General features: G+C 36.2%; 1 protein-coding gene across 17 annotated transcripts in view; it reads left to right on the forward strand.

Moving 5' to 3' along the window:
* PLEKHA5 (pleckstrin homology domain containing A5) overlaps positions 1 to 15957 on the forward strand; it is a 176037-nt gene that overhangs the window by 133828 nt on the left and 26252 nt on the right. For 5 of the 17 annotated variants that reach the window (XM_076342341.1, XM_076342275.1, XM_076342265.1 and 2 more), the window contains exons 12-15: positions 1531 to 1614; positions 4331 to 4450; positions 5140 to 5193; positions 11734 to 11814. In XM_076342341.1, coding sequence (XP_076198456.1) covers positions 1531 to 1614; positions 4331 to 4450; positions 5140 to 5193; positions 11734 to 11814 — 339 coding nt within the window. Of the gene's footprint in view, positions 1 to 1530; positions 1615 to 4330; positions 4451 to 5139; positions 5194 to 11665; positions 11815 to 15957 lie in introns of those variants that run through there. The other 12 variants (XM_076342427.1, XM_076342285.1, XM_076342322.1 and 9 more) reach the window with 4 other exon arrangements.

The following is a 15957-nucleotide window of genomic DNA, read 5'->3' on the forward strand; positions in this document are numbered from 1 at the left end:
TTTAGTAGAAAGTATATGGTTACCATAAAACTGTTGCACTGTAGTATATTTTATTATAATGAAGATTAAGTTACACCACTTGTTTTTCATGAAGAAAGGTTAGATTTTAAAAAGCATTTAAAATCTAAAGGTTGTAAAAAAATATTTTTCTAATACACTAGGTGAAAACACGTTGTCCTCATTTTACTGTCCATGATATTATGTTTATCTAAAGGAAAGAAAAGGAGTCAATAGGCAAATTATTCAGAATAGTTTGTTTTATGTACAGAAATCTCTCTCCTTTCTAGCTTTTTTAGCTGGAACTCTAAGAGGACTGAAAATCCCACATTTCTTTCCATGTGCTGTTTTCTGGTTTTCAGCCACAAGTTTGGCTGCCTTGGGTTCCAGCAGAAAACTGAGTGTAGTTGTTTCTTTTGATGCCTTTGAGTTACTAGGGAGATCACTAAAGATCAGAATCTATTTGCACACAACCTTAGCACTTGACTAGTGTAACTTCGCTGGTCTTCATCAGTGAGAGGGAGACACGAAGAATTGTGAACCTGGGTTGCTGTATGTGGCTCTGCTATATCCATCTTGCTTGTATTGTGCGTGTTTTTTAATAGATTGGAGCTAATTACATAAAAATTACTCTTTCAGTTGGATATAAAACTAGAGTTAGTATAAAATACTCCTGATCATTTTTCCTAAATCTTTATTTCAGGTGTCTTTAAGTTTCTTGATGGAGGAAAAAAAATCTTTAACTACATCTTAAAGCAGTTTAAACAACTTATAGTTGATTACTAAGTCTTGGTTTTGGAAGTTTTTAGGTCTTCATCAGCAAAGGAGTCATTTTGTTTTGACATCCTTTATGTCTTAGCTGCACTGGAAATTTGGTAATCAGTGCTTCTCACAAATCTGAGAAATACCAGTAGAGTCGGTACTGCAGAGCACGTGCTTACTTGTCCTTTCAGCCATGTTTTCCTTTCTCATATTTTTTTCCTTGTGGAACACTTTATGCTAGTATTTAATTTCATATTTAGCATCTTTTATACAAGATTCTTATTTACCTTCAGTTTTTCATGCTATTTGGTTTGTGGGGGTTTTTTAGTTACACAACTAGCTTTTTCGATTAACTCAGAAACACAAACCTGTTTTTAAGAGGTGGTAATTAGAAGACTGTTTGAAATCAGTAGGGTAAATTTAAGATTTAAACTCCATCTATATAGAGATCTTAGGTTTTTAATCAGCTTTCAGTGATGGGTGAAAAACTAAAATTGTTGTTGTTTATGTGGGCTATGATTAGGGCAACAGCTGTGAGGGAGGACTGTTAATTAAATGAATGATGAAAGCTGGGTTATTTCTAGAAGTTAGAGGTAGCCTACTCAAGTGTCCTAGATCGTAGATCAGCAGGAAGCATGGCTGGCCAAAGCTGGCACAGATCATAGCAAATTTGTCATGAGAGTGAAGTTGGCTTGACTTTTTTTTTTTAGCATTTAATAGTTGTTGAGTCTTTAACTATGGATCGTACTGTGCTATTTTGTTTTTGTACAGCATGTCTTTGTGCCCGACAGAAGGTCAATGCCAGCAGGTCTGAGTTTACAGCCTGTTACTCCTCAGAGCCTCCAAGGCAAAACAGTGAGTTGGATTTTTATTTGGTACATGAGTATTTTCTTACGAATAATTCTTTAAGTATGAAGAGGCAACACTGAAGTCTTATTCTATTCAAAGCTTATTTTCTTATTCTATTAAATGTAGACTTTATTTAAATTATCAGGGATTTTTAAGGCAAATAAAGAAGTACTCTGTGGTTACACTGAATTCTGAGAATATTCTGTAGCTGCTGACTCCAGATTTTCTTTGAGAAATACAGATTTTTATTTTTTTTTAATCATCTTTGATACATTACAGAAATTCCTGGGAGAGGGTAGAATACATCACAGAATGCTTATTTCTCCATTAAGAATTTAGAAAATCCTAGAAGTAGCGTTTACCTTTTTTGGAAATCTTAAGGATACTGCATATGGTAAAACGATGTCCTTTCTGACATCTCCCATTTTTCTGTGATAGAGCTGAAACTCTCATTGAAGGTATTTCATTAAAGTAATATTGGTGAATGCTGTCCACCTTCCTAACTGAAACATGACTCTTAGCCAAAAGCTAAGAAATTGTCCTAAATTTACTACATTTATTTACCAGTTTTTCTCTCCTTTCCATAATCTTTCTCTGACCATCTAAAATTACTGTTTGAGACAGTTACGAATTGAGAATACAGATTTTGAATCATACTGTGGGCAACAGGTCTCCAGTCAATCCTTCCACTGCCTCGACCCCTGTTTCTTGCACTTCCCAGCATGAATCCCTGGCATCTTCAGCAACTTACAGGTTGGCCTTTGGCAGCTGGCGCCTTATCCCTGCACCTTGTCTTCCACAGACGTTTCTTTGGGTTCATGGTCCCATCAGCTCTCCTGGGCTCTGCTGCTGGAGCTGGTCCGATGAGCGGGGTAGGGGGCAAGGAGGTCCAAGCTTCTACCTGTAGAAACCAGAAGTCCTGCCCACAGCACCAGTGTTGCAGGGGCCAGAGGAGGAAACCTGTGGGTAGTTCTTTAAACAAAATTCTGTGTTGTGGTTGTTGGAAGAGTCCCAAGAGCGGTATCAAAAGCACAGCACTTACAGCAACGTCAAAGATGTTTGCAACATTATTAATGTCTAGAGAGAAGTAGGAATTACTGTTCGATGGGCTCCTCTATGGAAAAAAGTCTGCTTGCAAACATTGGCTTTAAGTACCATTAAATAGTTTATTCCTAATGCACTAAAATCGGGCTTTTGCAGAACATACCGAGAAGAGTTTTGATCTTGAAAAAGTGATTCACTGTTCCTTTTGTTTGAAGATGCTACTTTCAATTCTCTTATTTCTAAAAATAAGTTTTCTTGTGCTTTGAAATGATGTTAATTTTCAGACTGAAAGCATTGTCACTGATTTTTGGAGAGAACTTGAAAATGTCTTGTATAGCAGTCTAGATTCTTACACTTACTCTCTGAAATTAAGTATTTTAAATCCAGGTATTGAAAGAGTACTATAAGAGGAAGACTGGCCATTAGACAATTTGGCTTTGGCATTGGTTTTCTCTCAAAGCAAATGGTTTTGACAACTGAAGCTATGTGGAAATCCCTTGCTCCCTCTTGTGGGCTACTTTGGTACGAGCTCACAACGGTGCCAGTGCCACGCTTATTCTCAGGGATTTTTCTTCTTTATTCTAAGAAACTGGTATTTGTTTTTCAGTAATTTAATCTGTGGTTCTCTGGAGCTTTTTTCTTTACTTCTTTGCTTTGGAAAAATTCTGTGACTGTGGGAGAGAGCAAGTGGGGTTTTCGGGTGGTTTGGGTTTGTTTTGGTTTGTTTAACTCACAGAACTTGTGAGAAAATCAAAATGCTGGGTGAATATTTAACCTCTTACAAGATTGACTTCTGGAGAAGTGTAAGAAACAGAAGCAAACAGGAACATAATAAAAATACTTGTGATGTTAAGTGTTTTGTTTTCTTTGAAGTATAGCTAATAGAAGTGGTTTCCAGGAATGGTTCTGGTAGAGTTTCCCGAACTGACCTAAACTGATCTGTGTGGAATTACCTGACAAATACCCATTTGAGTGTGACCTTATTTCCATTATGTATATAATCTTGGGTTTTAAATACTATCCTTCATCCCTTCCTAAGGCTGTATTGTACATCTTAGTCATAAAAGTAAAGCAATAAATTAACTGGTAGCCTCAGAGCTGTGGAAGGTGGGACAGAAAATTATTTTTGTCATGCTTGTGCAGTTTTATTTTGTGAAAGGTGATTGTTTCTGATGTAGTTCAGTTATTGGGGTTTTTTATTATTTTTACTCTTAATTTTGACGCATACATTTGAAGAATTATTTTGGAAACTAAATTCTCTTGAGGGCATTTTTTGATTCTTTCACCAAGCTCAAATGGCTGTCCATGTACAGGTAATGATATCCAAAGGGCTGAAATTATCTTCCCCTTCACTTAAGTCAATATCATCAATTTGATATGCATATCAGAAAGTCTGAGACTTTCTCCTGCAAAATCCTCACTTATTTTTTGTCCTTTATACAGAATGTTCCACTTTTATGGCATTTGCAGTGTCAATTGTTTTGAGTAGTTAAAAGTTAACCCTTCATTATATATTTGAAAGTGGTCAATTTGGGGAAAAACGGTTTATCTTTTGTTGTATCACTATAGAAAGTTTTTGTAAGAAAGATACTAAGAACCCTTATTTTAATTAAGTGTTGTTTAGGATACCAATTAACCTTTTTTCTACTCTTTGGCTTCTCACACTGCACTCCTTCAGCCAGAGGAGCTCACGCTGCTGCTAATAAAGCTGAGACGGCAGCAAGCTGAACTGAGTAGTATCCGGGAACACACACTAGCACAGCTCATGCAGCTAAAACTTGAGGCCAGCAGCCCAAAGGTCAGCTATAAAGCAATGTGTGTCATGTACCATTCTCACTAACTTGTAGTCATTTATTAATCAAAGTTTGCATTGTACCATTAGTGCAAAATTTTCTGACTACTATGGGAGTAGAATAGAGAAACATTGGTTCTTTGTGTATGTGATGTTCTGCTATTAACCCTTTGAGGCTTTACTCATAGCTTTTTTTATATTAGCTGAGTCAAAATTACGTAGGAATATTTTAAAATATATTGTAGTTAAGTTTAAAGTCAAAGGTTTTTAACCTATTGTTATAATCAAAATTAGTTGTGATAGATCATGAGATTAATTTATTGTATATACTGCCTCATATCAGATACAATCTTATTTGTAATCTGTGTACGAAAATCAGGACATGTTTAAAACACAGATTTATCAAAGGGTTTATAGTTGTCTGTGTCGTAGACATTTACATCAGCTTACTGTATTTTATATGTAAAACCAAATGTAATGTAGTAGTTCGTAGTCTGATTCGTGGCAAACTTTCATCACTTCTGTTTTGGGATCAAAACTTGTTAACAGTTCACCAAAAAAAAGCAGATAAAAACAGCATTATATTTCTACATAAAACAGAAAGATCACTGTCTAGTTTACATCTTTTAAAGCTCTTTTCATGCATTCTGCACCTTCTGTCCCTTTCCTTTTTCCCCCTGACTGCTGCCTGCTAGAATGAGATTCTTTCACATCACCTTCAAAGGAATGCCATATATTTGGATCATCAGGTGGGATTTGCAATTTTCTTGTGTGTTTTTACATTTCTTAATGCTTTTTGCCTGCTCCTATCAAGCTGGAAATATTTGGGGAGAAGGATTTTCAGTGCTTTTTATGAAGTTGAATATTTAATATGTGCCCTTTTTAAGTAGCACAGAATGTCTTAATCGATTACAAATTTGACATGTAATGGAAAAAAAAACCTCAATTTAAAATTCGTCAGAACACAGTAGCCACTCACCAATTAATTTTTCTGTTCTTCATTTCCTTCTTATACTAACACTAACTGTAGCATTTTTGTCATCTTTAACCAAAGTTGTAATATATTTCCAAGCTCATATGACACACATGCAATTTATAGAAAATTACTACTACTGATAATTTTAGTTTTCCAAATAAAGAAGAGTTAGATGTTTCTACAGGACACTAAATGAAAGGGAGGTCAAACATGAAAAAATGTTTTAAACAAATCGTAGCACGGCTCACTACTTTTTCTCTTTTTACTCAGTTATTTCTTAAAGATTTATATAAGAATAAGATTTTACTTCTTTACAACTTCTGATAACTTATGGAGTGAGGGTACAAGTCTGTCTTCACTAACATAATTGATTGCCGAGTAAAGAAGTGTGATATCACATACCTCTTTTTATGGCTTTGATGCATGATCAAATGGGACTTCTGTACAAGTTGTGTGTAAGAAGTTTTTAAATGGCACATTTTTGCTAGCGCTTATAAAAGACAGACATAAGCGCCTAGAAGAAATACAAGCAACTAGGTGTCCGTTAGTTAAAAATATATAAATCGCTAGAGCTTTTTCTAATATTCTTTCTTCTAATGAAATTTTTCAGCCTTACACTTAAAACCAGCTGTTCTTAGAACCTATGTCCTACATGTTCCTGTGATAGGATTTCCATGAGTTACAAAAAACCACACATGTGCAGGGAGACACACACAGGCACGTGGGTGCACTTGGTTCACCCAGTGACTTTATTTTCCTATTGTCTCTTGGAAACAAGGTGTGAACTGCGACCAATTCAGTCAGATGGCAACGCATTTCTAAACATCTTTGTCTTGTCTTAAGGGGCTGCAGGAGGTCCAAAACAGTAGGGAAAAACTGCTTGCTAAATTAGGCCAAAATATTTCATCCAACTCAAATATTTCCAGTTTATAATGTTTTGGAATAAGGGAATAATTCTGTCTTCAACAGTGTAATTCATTGCCAAGAAAGGACAACTGTCCATGTGAAGTGTAAAACTATGTACCATGCTGTTGCTTAACTAGCCAAGCTTGTCAATGTAATAGACAGGATTAAACGGAGAGAATTGCCTATGTATAACATGCAGAGTGGTAAAAAGGATTTTCTTTTTACTTGTGTCAGATAAAATTTAGAAATGGCACGTGATGTGATAAACGTTAGTTTAGGGAAGTGTCTAAATCTTATAAATGTGCCATAATTACCCCTACCAGAGATGCAAGAAATCACTGCATTTCTTAGAGTAAGAAATCTTGGAATACTTGTCCCAGTTTCTGATCCGTTTTTCTTTTTTTGCCTTGTTTTAATATAATACTGCCACCTACCTGTATGAAATAAATCCCCCTGAGAGTCTTTTTGCTTTGAGTACTGCTGCCTCTAGGGGTGGTATCTCATTTATATCTTTTTTGTTACTTTGTCCATTATCAGTTTTCCTTTATGTTGGGAAGAAAAAAATCAAAGTTTCTTTTAGTCTCATTGAGGTCTTTCCTCCTCATTATCCACATCTGTAACCAGCTTGCATAATCACTTGCCCTCTTTGAATTTTAAATGTCCAGTGTACTTAAATTAGGTATTTCCACTCATATTTAATCTCTGAAAATAGCGTCAAAACCTGCTTTGCCTAGAGCATGTGGGGGAACTGCAGTCCTGTCTTCAACTCTCACCTTTTTGGTCACAAAGAATTCAGTACCATACATAACAATAATTAGTAAGTTTGTACCGAGGTTGCACAGGTGAATTTTCAGGCAGACTAAAGTTCATGTGTAGGGAGGGTAACTGTTAGGCTGTTGCAGTAAGTTGTTGTCTACTGGTTAGGTCGCTTTCTTATCAAGACTCAAGAATATCCCATAGCCTTTTTTAAGTCACGCTTCTTTTTTGAACTGCTGTTTCCTTTTGAGATGCTTCGAAATTCTTATGTTATGCTTTTTGATGTTTTTGTATTATGCTTTCAGAATTTTTGTTGTTGTTGTTGGAGTTCAGAGGTAGAGGAAAAAAAGATTGAAGAGACTGACACGCATATATACAGCCATATGAGTTCTTTGATGTCTTATGGCCAAAAGAATGATTGTCAGGCATGCTTTTTTTTTTTAAAGTGAGGTTGTGAACCACTCTGTTGGCTCAGGGTTCAAAGAGAGGTAGGAGAGAGGCTCATTTGCCTTTTAAGGAGTAGTTTTTTGGACATAGCTAGCAACCCTAGGCAGTGATGATTTGTTTGCCCACGCAGGACGTGTTATGAGGACACATATAATCTCAGTCTTCTGCATGATCAAATTTTAAGGGATCACTTATTGTATGTTACTAAATCCAAAGCCAGCAGTCTCCTTAATGTATTTGTACCCACTAATTACAATAACAGTAATGAAAAGTTGGAACACAGTTTTTTTTCAAATAAAAGCTAGATATGCTTTTTTTCTCCTTTGTAAATAAAGCCATGGCAGGAAGTCCCACTTGAATCTTTCTGTTACTGCGGAGAATTCCAGCAAACCAATCTTTTAGTATGCTTCTTAATTTATGTTGATAGTAAAACTTTTCTTTGGCTGAAATATCCTTTTCTACTGAGCTCAAGCTGTCTATGTAAAACTCTCCATGCATGGTCATATTGATCTCAGCATATCCCAGGTTGGTTTGTCACAGTAGAAGCTCTACTACATTTCATTTAGTCTCTTTTTTTTTTTTTTACCCCCCTGTTTTTTGAAATGGCTGTTTATGTGAATAGTTGAGGTGTTAAGTTGTTCATATACTTCTGCTGGTACTTTCATTTTTAGTTTTTTCAGTTTTCAAAGGGTGCGTAAAAATAAACAGAACTTGAACAAGAAGCTGTCAAATAAAGGAGTGAAGGTCCCACAGCCAACGTCCATACTGTCTTGGTGTTTTGCTTCTGTTTTCTTCTCTTCACCACCCTCTTTCTAAGAAGCTGAAGGTGGTTCTGGGGAAAGGTAGTAAATTAAGGGAGGCTGGAATATAGTACAAGGGGGTTTGGATAGAGCTGACAGATATCCTGTATTATATCTGATATCTTGTGTTTCAGCCTAAAATTCTATGTCTTCTATTAGCAACATGCAAGATGCTACTTTTACTTGTATTTTTCAGGTTACCTGGAAAAGGTAGAGTGAGCTGACCCAGCCACCACTGTTGTTCTTTCTGCTGCTGCTTTTTTTCCTTTTCCCTTCCCCAGAGGAAGAAGGGAGGCTCAAGGACAGGGGCTCTGTAGGGTGAAAAAAAGACTCTGCTGGAGGCAGCATTGCTGTAAATAGAAGGCAGGAAGGAAAAGTGCTTTTTCCTTCTTTTTTTGGACAGAAGATTAAAGAGCAGAGGAAAGGTGGGAGAAAAGCTTGGTCAGGTCCTATTGCCATGCTTTTACCTTCAGGAAGCTTGAGAGGAAAGGGATAAAACTGCCAATCTGAGCTCAGTCTTCTGTCACCCATAACATATGGTCTTATCTCATCAGTGAGGTCAACTGTCCTCGTAGGGAGCCGCTATTCCAGCTGATCGCTGCCACCAGAACAGCACATACTAAAATGTCATCTGTGTAGGGTCTTATCAAACACGGAAGAGAATTTAGGGAAAGGAAGGAAGAGAAAAATTGTCAATAGCTTGGCTTTACAGTTTTAAACACAAAATACCCACTCAGATGCTCGCTCATAAATAGTGTAGCTGTTCATATAGAGCATAAGTCAAGGAGGTGTTTTTTTCATTGTTTCCAGCTGGAAAATGCTTTTATATATTACATCAGTAAAGATAAAAGCGAAGATGAAGCATCACTTCTGGGGAGAAAGAGTTATTTACTAGAAATAGAAAGTGATAAAGCCAAGACTACTGGATTTTACTTGGTTTTAGTGCTGTGTGGCATCAGGCAGTTCACACTTCAGTTTGGTTTAATTCCAAATTAATTAAACTTAATTCCAATTTTTGTGACTTCTTTAATTGGAGAGACTGTATGAATATAATGCTATTAGTATCGTACATAGGATCTAAAAGGTGTCCTGTACTGTACAAAATATTTTTTTCCTGAAGTGAGAGAAAATCAAGGCTTATTTCTGTTATGAACAAGCACATATTTTTCTTTGAGCTAATTATTCAATGTGAGTAGTGTCCAACTTCAGTTTGGGCATAGCCTCATGATAATGCTTTAAGAGCACAAAATAGGTATCCTCTTCACCTTTTAGAGCATGGGACTTGCCATTGTGTCCCACGTAACGCTGGTTTACTTTGCTAGTTCTTCAGTACGCATTGCCTTGTGTGTGTGCTAGCTTTAGTTAACAGAAGGTTTGTGACAGATATATACTCCCTCAAGAACTGAACTTCTCAATAGTTAAATGTCAGTATTTTTTTTGAAATATTATTTCCTAAAGGGGAAAAAAAACTTACTATATTTGACTTCTACAAAGGCTCTTTGGCTGGCATTACTTTACCAGTTATCTCAGTTTTGATCTTTGTTCCATAAGGGCTTAAGGAACTGGAGCTTTTCTGGAAATAACTGGCCTTTGCAAACAGTGTTAGATAAGCACAGTTAAGTACCAATGGTGGTAAAAATATTGGAAGAAGTCCTATAAATCAAAGTTGGAGCTGGCTGGAGGACAAAACGTTACTTCAGAACATCTTTTGAGCAAATCCGCTTTGCTTCTTTTCTAATCTGGATGAAAACAATCTTTGAACGGTTCCACAGAAATTAATTCCAGTGTTGTCTGTTATCGGTCAGAAAGGAAAAATTTGAAATATTGTAAAAAAGAATTAGCCAAAGAGCCTGAGGCTGTTGAAATTCTCCTAATAAAAATGCATCTAAACCAATATACTCCTAATAAAATATTTCAGCCTCAGAGCAATTTTTCCTTTACGAATATTTCAGTTGGCTGTAGTTTGATTGCTTGGCTTTGGACCTTATTATTGTTGATCCTACTATTGAGATATCTATTGGTATCACCCGGTGCACCCACTCTCTGGACAAAATTTTAATGTAAAGGGAGAACAACTTCTCGTGTCAGTTCTAGTTTTCTGTTTATGTGTACTGTAGATGATGGAGCGAATGGGAGGGGTTGCTTGTTTGGGTTTTTTCCTGCCTTGAACAGAGCATCATAAGCTTGACTTCTTAAGATAAGGTACTCTTTGTTGGGTGATTAACGTAGCAGCTGATCAGACTTTCCTACGTATAAAAAACAACAACAACAACAAAAAGGTCCTCTATCTATAACAAGAAAAATGTGTTTCCCATAAGGAGGAAAAAAAAATACTTTTCCAAATGTACAAGTTAGGTTTTTCCCTAAATAATTAGGGGCAATAAATTCCAAAAGGCATCAAAAACTCAGGCTTTCTGTTGCATTTCAGTCTGTGAAACAAAACCTTGCCATGCAAATTCATGGTGAGTGCATATACATACACAAAGACAGAGTGAAAGATCATAAATATTCATACACGCACTTCCTTCCTGTGTAACCATACTTGAAACAGGTATTGCTGAAGAGGTCCTCAAGTTTCCAACAGAAATCGGAGGGGGATTGTGCATTAAGTGACTTTTCAATTTCTTTTGGAGAGGAAAACCCTCTGTTTTCATAATTTTTCCCTTACTGTTAGGAAAGTCTCCTTTTTGAAACCAAAAATCCCATACTATTGTCTGTGTTGCATACTTTTCTGAAATCCTAAATGTATGCTATTTTTATTGTAATAATCAAAGTATCTGGTTTTGACATTTGCACACGTATCAACACTAATCATTATAGAAAATGTCTGACCAGTTCCAAAATAGTTTCACGCCCATATATGGGGGTGGATAAAATACAGTGAGTAATGATTCAAAGTTCCTAAGTATATAAATCAATGCCGTATATAAAGGCATTTTGTGATACATGAAAATAAGTCTAAACCTCGCTTCAATATTCAGAGGCTGGGAATACTTATATCTTTTTAAGGTACATTGAGTTATTAAATCTATAATTTAAAAGGTTTTCTGATAAAGGTTTGAGTTGTCCTATTGCATAATCCGATAATACTTTTCATTTCAATATTGTGCAAAGCTGGGCTTATTTTAAGCATTTTTATTTTTAAAAAGGGAGAGTGTTGGTGAATAAATATTACATTGGTTTTGAGCATTTATGTGGTTTTGCTACATTTGTTTGATATTACTAAACTTTTCAGATGTTGATATTACTGAATGATGGAATATATAAAAAGCATGGGATAAAATGTAATCTACTGCATTATTAGAAAAAAATTAAAGTAGAGGCTATATTTTACAGTGTCGTCTTTCAAATCTAGCCATGCTGTAAACTGATGTTTGCTGTATGCTCCTCCTGATTTGAAATAGATGAAAGAGAATGAACCTTTAATCACCATGGTTCACACTATGATTGAGAACTCGGCGCTAAGACCGCAACTGTACCAGCAAGTAAGGTCTTGGATAGTGAATGAAATTGCTTTATCATCTGCGAAAATTTTCCTTAGTGACAGTTTTGGTTGTTCCTCAGAATTATTCATAACATTGGTGTTTCTCTTATTTGCTTTGGAAAACCACAAGTCATCCATGCTTTATAAAATGCTGCAATATCGTTAGCATGGCTTTTGCTGCGTTTTTGTTGTTAAGTATTAAATGTACCCTTTTGAATAACTTTTTCTGTCTAGACTATTTAATTAGTTGATGTTTTATGCAGGTGTCCAGTAAATTCATGAAACTTCTAATAAGCTTCCAACATTTGTCTTAGCATGATTCTCTGCAATTAGTGTTCAAAGGTGCTTCTTTCTTTTGACCACTACAAAAGCATGTGAGTGGTGTTTACCTGGTCATTTCTGGCAATTTTGTTTTGTTCTAGGAAGTGGATTTACAAGTTTTTGTTTGCACCTACCAAGCCTTTAGCCACTGAAGAAAGGAAGGATCAAAATTACTTTGATCTGGGGACTGTAAATCCAAAAGGCAGTGTCTGTTCATAAAGTCACAGCAGACTTAATCATGTACACTTACAGAGTATCTAGTGATGGTTGTAAATGGTAAGATGGAAGAACCACCAGAAATGTGAATGGAAATATTGTCTGTGAGTTGAGACCTGCATTAACTTATGAGCATGGCCAATACGTATCTGTTGGCACTGCAGTGTCCTAGGGATACTGAGGCTTAACTGAATAGCTCCTGTCACATCAGGGAATGTTTAAGAAGTTTCTAGCCTCAACCGCAACAAAGATGATGTTCTTACTTAAACGACTATTGCAGTTTGCAGCAGATGAGGTGTGCGATTCTGGCTGCCAGTCAGAAGGGAGTATCTGACCAGTTCCCTTACACTTGCATTTATGCCCTTGTGAGCCAAAATGACATATAAATGTTGCATAGTTTGAAGAAAAGGAGACGTTCTGCCATGTAAAACAGTCATTTATTAGTGATTAATGCTTTGCCATGTTTCTAAAAAATGCTGCAGCTTAATTTCATGTTTCATTTTTTTTTTGGAAGTCAACTCTCTACATTGTAGATTTGCTCGTGATCCAGAGAAGTTGCAAGAAAAATCTCAGCTTTCCAAAGGAAGTTGGGTTGTGAGTGACTTTGATTTCAGGATCATCCAATTTGTGCTCCTGTGTGCAAAATAGGAGCTTTAACATGGAACCTGAAGGAACTGTTTGGGAGAGGAATGGGAGAAGTAAGGTGCCCTCAAGCCCTAATTGAAATTGTTTTTTGTAGTTTTTTTAAAGAAGCCTAGCTGTTGGTTTTTTTTAAAGCAAATCAGTTTTCTGTAATAGAGTATGTAAGACACATAAGTCAACATGTATATATAATGAACAGAGGTGCTTTGGCTGTGTCAGGGTAAACTAGCTCAGCTTCTAATATTAATATAGACACATTTGAGGTATAGCTGTGCCTGGGCTAGTTGACCCACTTATTTAGGGTTACCAATAAATTTCAGAGTGCTGTCTTGATGAAGCTATGCTGTCAGCTAAGGTATCGCTACCCAGCACTGCCTTCACCTCGTAGACATACCTGCTGCTTTGTATTTGACACTGAATAAGCACCTTCTTTGACATTCTTGTCAAAGAAACAGTGAATCTAACAGGTCATGAAGATTGAATAACCTTTTGTCACTAGAGATGTGGTCTCTTCAGGTCCGAGCGTTTGCGACATGTTGGCAGGCTTGTGCAGGAGCACCCATGTATTGCATAAACTGGAGAACAGCAAGACCTTCTGCTTTCACGGATGAAGTTTCCTATACAAAATACTGCATAAACTGACTTCCAGGAAAGGATAAAAATGCACTCAAAATTTCACTGCCTAAATAGTCTTCTAAAGTTTTGTGATGCAAAACTAACCTGTTTAAAATTCTGCCATCTTAATTAAAGTTTAAACAACATATAATTTTTTATTCAAATAAAATAAATTGGTTTTACCAGTCATCTTACCCACTGCAGTTTTAAAGAAATGTAAACAATTGGGAGAAGCCTCTCTGTAAGCGACTGAAACCTGTTTTGTTGTCAAGATGATAAACTAGTTTCTGATGACGCTAACCATTCCTTATGGGTAGAGGATCTTTCTTTGCTTCAGTTCAGTTTTATGACTAAGCTCATTCAGAGTTAAGCAAAGGAAAGCAAGAAAAGCTTGTATTTAATTAAAAATTAAGGTGTCTTGCTTCCTGTTTGTTTGTAATGATTAATAGTTCTTTAGTAAAATAGCTAAAATAGGTACTATTTCAAATGTGTTATTTAAAAGACATTTTTGTTTGTGATTTGTTACATCTTCACAGTTACCTATATCACTTTGACTTACATCAGTCTGCTCTACAGACTGTACTGTAAATTTACAAGTATAAGCCAGGGCACCGATTCCATTTGTACAGACAAGAAAAACAGAGGCTTTTTATGGCCTGGACGCGTTTCTACCTTGGGTTTTTTTGCTTCTTTCTAATATGAGGTGAGGAGTCTTAATCTTGTTTTCTAAAGCAGTATATGCTGATTTTAAAAAGTAGAATTATCCTCAGTTCCTCTTATGTGTGTGAGTTCCCTAAAGGGGGAAAAATGAAAATCTGAGTGCAACAAGCTAACATCCAGGTCTTTGCTTGGATAATTGTTCTTAATACATTAAAAACGTATAAAAATAGTCCTTGATTTTTTGCTTCTATAAGGATAGGGAGATCTTGTTTATGGCATACTTTATTAGTAGTAGTAGTAGTAGTAGTAGTATAGCAATTGTATACATTTAAACTTAAGCATATTAGATTTTGAGATTTGTAGGTAGAAATTTTTTTCAGGTTTTGTTATGAACATGAGATGATTGTATTTGAGCTAAAAATTTTCTATTTCCAATTTGTATTTGAAATGTTATCTGTCGCATTATGCAAAATTAGAGGAGAATCTTGCTTACTGTGGGGTAAATGCCCATTTGCCCTGCTTCCTGATAGTAAGAAGTACTTTAAAAAAAAAAAAAAAAAAAAAGCCTCTTGGAAGTCTGACTTTAACCTCGTGCTCCCCACAAAATGTCCTGGATTGTCCTGTTTTAATTTCCAAAGTGCAGTATCTTGCAGAGATGCTTAGTGTGCTCTCAGGGTGTGAAATTTCCTGCCATTTATTGAATCAGAATGGTTAGCAGAATCTGAAAATAGCTTATAAGGTAATGAAATAATACTGTCACTTAAATGTTTTTAATATTGACTGCTTAAATAGGTTTAACCGCTCATGTCTCCAGAGAGAGATTTGCCTAATTGCATTTGTTTGGGAAGAAATTTCCCTCTAAGGACATCTTATATTGTGTCCATTGTGGTGGATTTATCCACTTCTATGATTCGTCTGGTACTGGCATTTGACGGAGATGGGGACTGTACAGGGGGACTGTAAAGTAGATGACAAATTATTTCTAACAGATGGAGGTTCAATTAAGGTCACTTTACCTTTTCACATGTAAGATACATGTTTGGCCAAACTCCGCATGCGCAGTTTGCCTTTCAAAAATGGTAAGTTCTGTTTGTAGGTATTCAGGGTGCTGGTCCTTAATGTTTGGGAGCTGTGCAGTGTATTTCAGCACGTTAAGAGGAATGGACTTTTTTGTACTTGGGTAGGCAAATGTCGAGGAAAAGTGTAGAAGTCAGCAGCAAGTCACGTCAGTGGTTCAGTAGGTGGCACTCTTTCTCTGAAATTACTGTCCTGCTAAAGTATTTGTAGGAACGATTTGGTGAGAGGCGTTTGTTGGACGTGACATAAAATACATTTCGATAACTTGATCGCTGGAGCTCTTATAATGCATTTTCCAGGGTTATGAGGTTGTTAACCTTGCTTGTAATGCGTAATTGCATTTTGTCTACTGCAATTCCTCTCATAATTCCAGTAGGATGGAATAGCATTCTGCACTTTTTGCCTTAAGCTGATTTATAGATGTGCTGTGGAAAGAGGAGATGCTGTTTCGTCAGAGATGGATTAAGTGTTTCATACTATTTTTAGAGTTTTCGCGTTAAGTCTACGTAAAATGTTGCAGTAGAAATGTTGAAATGAAGTGGCTCTCCAGCAGTGCCTATTGTGGGAAACTAGTACTGCTGACAAAAGCAAGAAGCTGGCAGCAATTTTAAGT

The sequence above is a fragment of the Aptenodytes patagonicus genome, chromosome 1 (genome assembly GCF_965638725.1).
Source record: "Aptenodytes patagonicus chromosome 1, bAptPat1.pri.cur, whole genome shotgun sequence".
NCBI classification, from domain to species: domain Eukaryota; kingdom Metazoa; phylum Chordata; class Aves; order Sphenisciformes; family Spheniscidae; genus Aptenodytes; species Aptenodytes patagonicus.